This window comes from Poecilia formosa, unplaced genomic scaffold, assembly GCF_000485575.1.
Source record: "Poecilia formosa unplaced genomic scaffold, Poecilia_formosa-5.1.2 Scaffold429, whole genome shotgun sequence".
NCBI classification, from domain to species: Eukaryota; Metazoa; Chordata; class Actinopteri; order Cyprinodontiformes; family Poeciliidae; genus Poecilia; species Poecilia formosa.
The window spans coordinates 98712-109892 of NW_006800368.1; the positions used below are offsets into that span (position 1 = coordinate 98712).

Genomic DNA, 11181 nt, shown 5'->3' on the forward strand with positions numbered 1-11181 from the left:
TACAACGCACTGCCTATATATAATTGCAATCAATAGAAAAATATTCCTATTTGCCTAGTTATGTTAATATAGGGGGCTGCAGATGGTCATAAATTAAGAGCCATTTGGGAACTAGCTTTTTTTTGGGAGCCAATCCACAAAAGCCAGCTCTCTGAATAGAGCTGAAATTCCCATCACTATAGAGTATCAACATCATTTGTGATGACACAAATGATGTCATCACAAATGTTCATGACTAACATACGTCAGTCATGAGACTGACGTATGTTAAAAATCCTACAGGTGCAGCACCTGCAGAAAGTCCTGGTGAAGAAAAGAGACCCTGTTAGCCATGTGTGCTTTATTGATGAGATTATCAAGGTAGGTGGGCTTAAGTGTTTTGGTTATGGTTTCGATCTATATGTCTGCTTAATGTTTGGACCTTAAGGCGATATCATTTCAGCTCAGCTTATTTAAACGTCTCCAATTCACAGCAGATGTGATCTAATAGTTCTTTAACCCCTTAACCCTCACCCCCTAAATCACCAAAAACGGCTGAAAAAGTATACCCAATTAAATCAACTGCTGTTCTTGAACAATTTGGAGTACATGCAAAAGCTTGGTCTCTTTATGAAGATGACATGCTAAATTTTCTATTTTTCCAATCAAAAATATTTTAACTGTAAGTAGTTTGTAGCTATTCCATTTGAAACACAAAATAAATTGAAAAATTTAGCTTCACCCAGATTTTCAAGTTTTATTTCTTGTAAATGCACATTGAGTGTTGAATGTATGGACTGGGAAATACAATAAATCTGTAGAATAAAGTGTTCTTCACATGGATTTTAAGACTGATCAAAATAGCACAAAAAAGAAATGTCATTTAGGACATGTTTATTTTTGAAGATGTACAGGTGTTGTCCAAGTGTGGCATTCGGACTCTCCATTTGGCATCTCCAAATGGCACACTTGGACAACATCTGCTACACAAAATTCAAATGACTGTAACTCCTCAATGCTTCAATACACAGTCATCAATGAGGACCCTAATGAAAGATAATGGCCAGAAGAATCCTCTGATAGACACATTATTACTGGTAGTGGAAATTGCTTATAATTGGGGCCTGCCCATGCAATGCATGGCAGGAACCTATTGTTCTACACCCAATAAGGCGTTTCTTTATTATTTATAATTCTTACATCACCCTTAAGCGGCCCCAACTGCTGCGTTCACCCCCACAAAAGTGGTATCAAAACGTTCAGCTTGACCTCGAGAAGGGAGCTATTACTTTTAGTGGGATTCAGACTTAAAATGGCTACATAAATTGTGAAAAACGAGCGAAAAATGAGGCTGGGTGTCTCACAGAGACAGGATTCTTTCTCTGACACACACACACACACACACACACACACACACACACACAGCACAGTGGATTTCTGACTCCAAAACTATTTTTAACTCGCCTTCACGGCCACAAATATCGCTCTATTGGTCTCAAAGTCAGTCATGACATTGATACCCATGCCTGCTCCCGTAAAATGTTTTCGAAATTTTTCTAGGGCTTATGGTTTTCTGTCAAACTACTTCAGACCACGCTGAGTCTCACAAAGATAGGAACTCTTTCTCCACCATTCTGTCTCACAGAGACACAACCCAGGTGGAGGTCATTAATTACCTGCAGCTCTGAGCTGCAGGCTATTATGATCTGTCTGTGTCTCTCACTGGTAATGATGGGTTTTTATTGGAATGGAAAATATTTTGTCTTCATGTTTTAGGCACATTCCTCATCATCTGCTCTTTCATTTCGAATATTAAATGAGTTAAGTTTTTGGTTGTTCATTTAAGAGAACAAATACATTTTAAATGCCAGAATTACTTTAACATATTTGACCTCAGGTCAATGCATTGTGGGAAAATAAATATTTCCTGGGACTATTTCTATTTCGCTTAAATAAATTTATTATTTCTCAGAATTTCTGAATATGAATTAAAATCCTGAGTATGAAGGTTGAAAATTTGCTAGACAAAACAATTCTCCACTGTCTAATTTTTTTTCGCACCATGAGTGAGAACCAGACCTCCTCCCCCCTTTTTGCAATACACTGTAGGTCCGTCTGCCTCCCCCCCAAACTCTCAACAGTATACTAGCCCCCCACTCTCCCTTTAAAGAGATAAAAATCACAAAAGAGATCTCTTTGTGTCATGTATCTAATGAAATTCCAAGCCATGTTGCAAAAACAGTCCCCTCTATCAGTGCACCAACAAAGAGCACTAAAGGTTTAAAGGTTACAAAAAATAATGTTTTAATATGCCGAACATGAACTGTTGATTTGGAAAGAATGATAGTTGTAAAGAAAAGGAGAGAAATGTCACCTTTTTCAGTTACAGTTCTAATAGTTTCAGTAGTAACCATAGCAGTCTCTGCGGTCATCATCAGCGTTTCCCTTTTCCCTTCTACAAAACCTAGTAGTAGAAATCAGACTGGGAGACTATTACCATGGCAACAAAGCTCTCACCAATTACCCATAGATGGAGGTGTGATTTGAGACCTAATGACATGTGTAAATGCAAGGCTCCACAGCAGTACAGCTGCACCGCCATTTCCCCTGTCCTTTACATGAGCCTGTGTGTTTTTTTCCACTAAGGTGTAAACATGTCGGCTCACAGCAGCTTGCAGAAATTGTTCAACAGGATTTATTGCAGACATGTTTGATCCCTTGCCTGAGTGACACATGGCACTCAGAAGCCATGTGTCAAATTCAGAATGAGCTCCAAATGAGCTGCAGCTCATTATAAGGTTTGTTTTAGTTGTATGTAATAAAATCTGTGTTGCAGGCTGAACTTGGTACATTTAGAACACCTCCCACCCTCTTTTGTTGTTAAGAAAACACTGAAAGAGTCCATATCTCATTCTTGTTTTCTGCTTAGTCTTTTAAGTCTCCAGTTGAGAAGCTGAAGAAAATTGGCTTGACTTGGAAAAATTTTTATTTATTTATTTTTTCATAAAAATCCTGGCTACTGAGCTGGATAACGTTACAGAAAACTCATTTAGAAATTATTTACAGGTTAACATATGTGAATGTGCATGCTTGTTAATTAAGACATGTTTGAATTACTGACTGTTTAACCCTCATATGGTCTTAAGAGATAGGCCATTTAGACTCCACAAGCTTTTTACTCTGCGCGCGGTCCAGCAGGGTTGCATACAGCCCATGTGTGCTTTTACAAGATTTACTTTTTGGGGTTTTGGAGAGACCATCAGACTGTCACCTTGCCCACACCATGACATTTGCTGTGCTCCTCCGGAGTATCTTACTAAGACTGCTGGAGGGTTAAGAGAATTAACTGCTGTTCTTGAACAATTTGGAACACATTCAAAAGCTTGGTCTCTTTATGAAGATGACAAGCTAAATTTTCTATTTTTGCAGTCAAAAATACTTTATAAGTAGTTTGTAGCTATTCCATTTGTAACACAAAAGAAATTGAAAAGTAAATCAGATTTACAGAATCATAAATGTAGCACAACAGTCTTGTAGGACAGAATAACCCCTCTGAGACCCAAACAAAAAGGGGAGGAGGTCAAGTCACTGTCCAGACTCAGACTGGCCCACCTTCTTTCAACAATAGGTCATAAACTCTGCATGTTGAGAGCTAACGCAACATGCACAAAGAAAATGCGGACTTAGGCTTTGTATGACTGCAAAGTAGATATAAATTAGGAAATCAAGAAAGGAAGAGAAGTGGGAACAAGAGGGAGAAAATGGAACAGTCTCACTCTGAGCCAATCGTCAGTTTGAATAAAGCAATGTCCAAGATCAAAAAATTGATGGAACAGAAAAACTCTCTTCAGGCAGCAGACATAAACTGCTGGAGTTTCTTAGCAGAACCTCGGGTACTTTGGGTTGACTAAACCAAGGAAAGTACCTTTCTCGTAGAGGAATGGAGAGGTTGCCACAGCTGGCCTATGCAGGCAGATGCATCAAGAGATTTTGACGTCTCTATGGGAACACAGAAGCGTGAGGTACGCAGACCACTGCCTAGAAGTTCTCCAGTGAACACTTTGAAGGTTTGGAAATAAATTGTCTTCCTGGGCAACAGGAAAAAGGTTCAGAGCTCTTGTCTCTTGGAGGTTGACTCCAACAAGACTTTGGGAATGAGGTCTTGCTTCTGTAGTGGGATCAGTTCTTATCTGAACAGCAATGAGTTTTATTGCAGAGAGGAGTTTTAACAGTGACGTCTCCAGCACAAGGGATGCTTAGGAATTAAATCTGATCAGTTTGTGAATAAAAATGGATCACAACCCACGTCTCGGGCATGTCTTCCCCCTCTCTCCTCCCTATTTCCTGTTCAAGTACTGCACAAGAAAGGCCACTAAGATTTAAAAACTCTTGAAAAGAAAAAAAAAAAAGAAGAGATACCAAGGTCTTACTTGTTTTTTTCTGATAGCAGGATGGTCAGCCAGATATTCTCTACACCTTCTGGACAGATGTAACCGGTACACTCAGTGACGACTTTCATCGAGCAACTGAAGGTATGACTGGTTTGTTTTTTCAGAACTTTTACATATATTGTTTTGCTGCTGAATTTCCACCTGGGAACTTGAACTCAAATTTAGTCACAACCAATAAGAATAGTGTGATCTGTAAGCTGTAACTGATCTGTAAGCTGTTTCTCTGTGGTCAGCACATAATGTTGATTACAATATTTTATCTTAGTTGGATTATGTAACCATGGCAACATGCTTGTTCAGTTATGTTATAGATAACTTTAGATAACTTTTGGTAGAAGCAATTGTCGTATGCTTTTCATCTATCCTCCTTTCCTGTCTGATGATCCAGAAGTATGCTGATCTGTGTTCTCGTTTTTAATATGTGATTTTGATTTAAGATGTTTATGTGAAGTCAAACCAGACCAGAATTCAATTGTTAGTTTAGTATTTGTCATCTTTAAACTTATTCAGGCTCCAGACCTGAATAAGAGGGTTAGTAACCCTCAAATGTCCTCCAAAAACTTGATGATTATGATATTCAATAATGACAATGTGTTGTCATTATGAACATTATTATGGTAACAGGCTTACTTTGACTTGTTTACTCTGTTTTGAAATGATTCATCATACTACTCTTTAATTGTAGATCCAATCAGCAAGATGCAGACAAAATTATACAAAGATTTTACAACAAATTTTTCAGTTCTCTACACAGATCTCTCTTTTACACTTATGAGTTCAGCATGGTTGAGCCGATGTGCCAAAATATCGACTCAACAGTTGCCTGGTGAAAATCCCAACATTTTGTTCTCAGCCTCATGTCGTTCACTCCTCCTTGTCACAACCCCCTGGCAAACTTTTCACCCCCGTCTGAATTCAAAACTATTGTGTGATTGGTCTGAATTTCAGGGATATGTTTTATTTTCTCCTCCAAATCTCTTCTACCATGATCAATGGGTTTGCTGTACCACAAATGACATCTTACTGCAGTGGGAGGGGATTTTACCGGAGAGTGTGTCTTAAGAGTGTGTTAATTGATATGAAATTAACATCAATTTAAAGCCTTGCTACATGTATACCTCACAACCAAGAGTCAATGTTACTTTGATGGTTTTGGTCACCAATATTAGTGATGAGTGATCATTTTATATTGCAATATATGAATGAAGTTTACATGTTGACTAGAGCATTTCTTGCAGCATTTCCTCCTCCAAAAAGACCCACTTAAATCAGCTGTGGTTGACTTAACTTTATTGGTGACAGATCATTAAACCTAGAGGACACACATGCACAGCAGAGTCACTCATCCAGTTCTGTGTGAACAGGATAAAAATTAAGCAAATTAAAGTGTAGTATTATCTAAAATCAAAATGTTTTAACTTTACATTGTCATAATGTCATTCCCTCATCAAAAACACACCTGGAATGTTGCTTTGATTCCTTCATGAATTCTTAAAAAATCCTTGACATTTCCATAGCAACCGAGCCACTGCCTTTTCACACTGCTCTTTCTTGGAAGTGCAGTTCCCAAGCTGAGCTTCCCCCTCTTCCACAACTCCCCCTCTTAGCTCCTTTAGACTAGCGCCAGCAGCAAATAGCAAACACCTGGTGGAACAGCGTGTCTGCTGATCTTATTTATATACAACCTACCTCTCACTCCATGCTGGTAAAAATGGTAAAGACTTAATAGAGAGATGTTGTTGTGATGATGTGGCTGAAGGCGCAGTGTCGGAAAGAGCAGAGCCTTCTTGAAGTGTAACTAACTGAAAGTCTGAAAGTCATAAGTTCAACACCAAACCTTCACCAACAGTCAGAGCAGAGCAGACCCATTCCACTCCGTGTTCACATTCCTAATGTTGCCATTGGAGATGGAGTAGCATCACTTGCTACTCCATCTCCATCTTATATGACCAACAAATTCTAGTTTGTTCGTGTAATAATATACAGTGTGCAGGACCCGCAAACCTAATGCAGGACCTGGTTTGCCAACCCTGCACACTCCAGGGCAGGACCGGCAAACCTGTGGCTGTACAGCTGCAACCAATAGGAAAAGTCAACTAATCATTTGAACAAAGAAAAGGCAGTATTGATACAGTTTAAGGCAAAATAAGACCAAATTAAACAAATTGTACAAAAATGTCAGAATTTGCACAGAAACATAATGTTAGAACCACAAATGACCTATTTTGACAGTTTATCAACAAAAAGTTTGATTTGTGGATTAGTTTCACTTAAGGTGTTAAATTGCAAAGTCAAATTTCTTTTAAGTCATATTTCATATATATCAGATTTTTATAACAATCGTAGGTTGCATAGTTACTTGATTGTGCTATAAAATGGCACTGTGTGACTGGAAAATACATAATACTGCCCCTATGAGTTTTTATTACACACATAATAAAAAACATGACATTGGAACTAAAAGCACAAATGTTGCAGTTTAAAGTAAAATTTTGTGAACTCATCTGATTTAGAGTATATTTAATTAAACATGAAAACATTGTGCTGAGACAGTCTGCATGTAGCTTACTTCGGAGGAACAATGTAGCTTCTGTGATTGAATAAATGCATCCATGGCTCAGTTATTTTAGCAGCAATGTGGTTTGAACACCGTGTTTGTAAAATGAATGTGTCACTGTTCGTATCTGCTTCCCTAAACATGTGGATTTTAATGTGATGAATTGTTTAAAGAAAGTGCTTGAGTTTACCTTCATAATCTTTCTTTCATTGTATTCATCACTTAAACTGAATGAATTCTCCCATCAGAAAAGTACAATAAGTATCTTTTTTTAAATCACTGAAATATAAAGTGCAGGTAGTGGATGGGTGCTTAATTGGGTGTATGTTTGAATATTTGTAAGACCAGAACTAAGAAGAAGACTTAATTATTCCAACAATAGCATTCATTCTTTATCGCTCACATTCACACTCACTCTCTCCCGGATCACATGGAGGCGTTCAGCACAGAGTTGTCTGATTACAGAGAATACCAAAGTGAGAATAGGAGAGGCGGTTTTGGCTGCTTGCTTTTGTACTTGGCTTCAGTCTAATTTTGTTAAAAACCTGTTGCATCTCACAGGCTGTGTCTGAAAATATTCTTAGGCAGAAATAAGGAAAAAGCGTATTGTATATAATTAACATGGAACTTATGTAGAGACATTTTTGTTGTAACAGTTTGTTTTTCATAATCAAAAGTAGCAAAGGATTACTGACAATCAACATAAAGAAACGTTGAGTGTCTATATACCAAAGAGCCCCATAGTTGCCACAGACTGGTCAGGCACATCAGGTGTGATCAGAGTATAGAAGTTTATGAACTAAATTGTTTTGGTTAAATCAAAGAGAATATCATAGATGAAGATTTATTTCATGACAAAATCTTTGGTTCTTTCTTTTGTGGAACAATTTTCTCTGCTTGTGTATTGCATGCCTACTTACACTCATTTATTGATTAGAACTGTTCAGTTCACTTAAATTAATTTGTGAAAAACTGCTCATCCCCTCAAGCTTTACAAGAAAAATAGGTCAAACTCATTTCCAGTTATAAGTACTGTAAGATATTCGGTCTAATCTGAATCTGCATGTAATTCCCAAGGTGACAGAAAAACTTGGACTCTGGAAGCACAACATCTGTTATTTTTGCCATCTGTTGTGGTTGGTGCTATACAAATAAACAAAATTAAGTGGAAAGAGTGGTTATATTAGTAAGCCGTGCTGTAATTGTGCAAACCATTGCAGCAGTGAATGGAACTAACTGAAAATGTCTCTTTCTGATGCACAATCCGTCCCTGATTTTGCTTGTGATGGTCTAGCTCCAGTACAGTAAGAAAGTTGGGTTCCTCACAACAAAATATTGTTTTATCTTTGCTTCTAAAGTTAAAAAGTGGCATACAGTCTGTCATTTGTTTTGCTCAGAACAGTTTTTTTGCTACTGCAGTTAATTCTTATGTAGAAGAATGCAGGAGGAATATTTGACAGTCAGAATTGAATTATTTGGAAAACAACAACAAAAAAGCCCATCTACTACAACAATTATAATGGAGATTGTGTGATTTTTAGCAAACAAACTGATCTGCACTATCTTAGTAGGCAAGTTCATGCTCAATGCATAGCAGACCCATGGCTTCCAGACCAGTTAAAAGAAAAATATGTGGACAATCTTGGACACTGTGCAAGAGAAAGATACATGAACAAAGTCACTGCTGACCCGTATGAGACAGAGAAGGAAAACATGTCAGACGATGCGGACAAGCTGCCTCGGATCTGATCTCTGACTTAACTTAAAACGATGTTTTTCCCCATGTTAATTTATCTGCCAATAGAACAAGTATGTTTTCATCAATATTAAGAAATTATTTACTGAAGACATTTCTCTATACCTTGCTGAAAAATTACTTTAATGATGATCTGCTTGCTTGTTTTTCTTTTCCAGCCTCCTCTTTCCTCAAGCAAGCTTTTGAAGGAGAGTACCCGAAACTTCTGCGACTGTACAATGAGTTGTGGCGCCGTCTGCAACAGTACAGCACAAGCCTGCTAGGGGCTCTGACGAGCAGCGGAGGGTTGGACATGCCTCTGGACATCACTACTGCAGAAGTCGAGAGCCAGGACCTGTTCACACATGGAAAACATGACTACAAGTGAGTTCATTCAAATTAACCAACTAAACCAATTAAAGCCACTTTCATTTTGTCTGGAGTGAAGCTGGGTGGCAAAGCATTTTTCAGAGTATTAATTTCTCACCGTTTGGTGCTACCACTCTTCAATACCAAAATGATCAGTTGTACAGCAACAGTAAAAACACAGCTGGCTACACTGTCCCTGCTTAATAGCAACGGCCTAGTCCGTCATTTACATAGATTGGTAGAGTTGTCTGCTCTATTAAAAAAATGCTTTTCAATAAAGAGAAGCAGACTGCTATATAACTTCCATGTACCTACAAAAATGTACATGCACTCTTCATAGACATTAATCTATTTCAGTTTGAGGTTTTAATGGTGCTATTGTTGTTTTATGTCATTGCATCCCTGAACAAATAAACTGGTATATGAAGCCTAAAAAGAAGCTGTAGTGGCTGTGGGTGATATGCTACTGGGGAAAGATCCTATTTTTGTCTTTGTCTTGATGAACTTTTTTATTATCTTAGCATATGTTTTAAGAACATCTGTTCATTTCCTATAGCGTTTGTGCAGTGAGGTGAGCAAACAACGTAATTCATGCATTACGCTGAACTCGGGGACTAGTGACATGACACAAAAAAGTTTGAAATTGTTCAACTTTTCCAGGGAGTGGAAAAATTGGAAAATCCATCCATCCGCCCACCTGCCAGCTCCCTGTGTGTTGAGCCGTTACTAAAGGAATGAGAGGGGAGGCGTAGTTTGATGCACCACAGTGAAACTTTGTCATTCTCTTGGTTGAAAGAGAGAGAGAGATGTGACAAAAACAAACAAGGGATTATTATTAAATTAAAATGGGCTCCTTTTATTGAGCCCATTTTAATTTATCGTGTGAATAAGTGAATTATTGTTTATCATGACAGGACCTCTAACACACCCCCATGACATCACAGACGCTGGCCTTTGAATTTGCTGTGGATATCAGTCTGAACAGTCCTTTTCTTCTTTGCCCTAAAGGACGTGGAATCCATGATTTCCAAAAATGTGGACACTATTCCACTTTGCATCAGTCCATCTCAGATGAGCTTAAACCCAGAGACGCCTTTGGTGTTTCTGGGTGTTATTGTTAAAGGGTTTTCACTTTGTATGGTAGAGTTTGAACTTGCACTTGTAGATGTAGCATCGAACATACATTACCACATATCTGTTGCATTATGTAACAGATATGTGGTAATATCTGTTACAGAATGATGTTGGTTTTTGCTGCGTTGCCGCCTGAGAGACTGAATGTCTGTGACATTATTTGATCTGGTGTCTGTGTGTGTTTATGCAGTCCAGAAAAAGCCCTGAAGGACTCTCTGCAGCCGTATGAGGCAGCATACCTCTCCAAGTCCCTGTCCCGTCTGTTTGATCCCATCAACCTGGTGTTCCCCATAGGGGGGCGCAACCCACCCTCCAATGATGAGCTGGAAAGCATCATAAAAACCATCAGCAGGTGAGTTCACTACATGCCAGCTGACTGTCTTACAGCACACATGTACTTGAAGTTTCAATGTGTCAGAGGTGTGAAAAAAATCAAACTTTATTTTTTATTTTAAATATAATAGAAAGAAGGACATTCTGAATTAACTGATAGCTTAAATTTCTCACACAGATTAAAGAGTTTTTTTCTAAAATGCAAAAATAAATGTAGGATAAATTTACTGATCTTTGTATTCCACTAGGTGTTCCATGTAACTTTTCAGTGCCTTCAGATGGCTTTTGTTGTAAATCGACATGATATGAAAAAAGTGAATTTGTTTTTGTTACAAAAACACAAATATCCAAAAGAATCAGAATCTCAGAGAGAGGAAGACCCCTGTTAGAAGGTGATTCTGTTTCATAAAGGTGACTTTTCTCCCAGCAGGTCCAGTAAAAGTCTTGATTGAATAAATGTGTTGTAACCTTTGTCACCACTATTAAAGTCAGTATGTGGCAGAGCTAAAAAAAAAAGTGCTTTTAATTTTCCTAACTTTCCTGAGCTTTTGGCACTGTTAACATTTACTGTTTCTTCTCTATCATCTATGGGCTCATTCTTAGTTGAAAATTCAGGCATACAC

The 11181-nt window shown here is 38.1% G+C and overlaps 1 protein-coding gene across 1 annotated transcript in view; it reads left to right on the forward strand.

Annotated features, from left to right (window-relative positions):
- The window catches only part of cog5 (component of oligomeric golgi complex 5), an 82480-nt gene that overhangs the window by 61408 nt on the left and 9891 nt on the right, over positions 1-11181 (forward strand). The window contains exons 11-14 of the mRNA XM_016663561.1: positions 283-360; positions 4430-4511; positions 8902-9106; positions 10416-10577. Of these exons, the coding sequence (XP_016519047.1) occupies positions 283-360; positions 4430-4511; positions 8902-9106; positions 10416-10577 (527 nt within the window). The remainder of the gene's footprint in view (positions 1-282; positions 361-4429; positions 4512-8901; positions 9107-10415; positions 10578-11181) is intronic.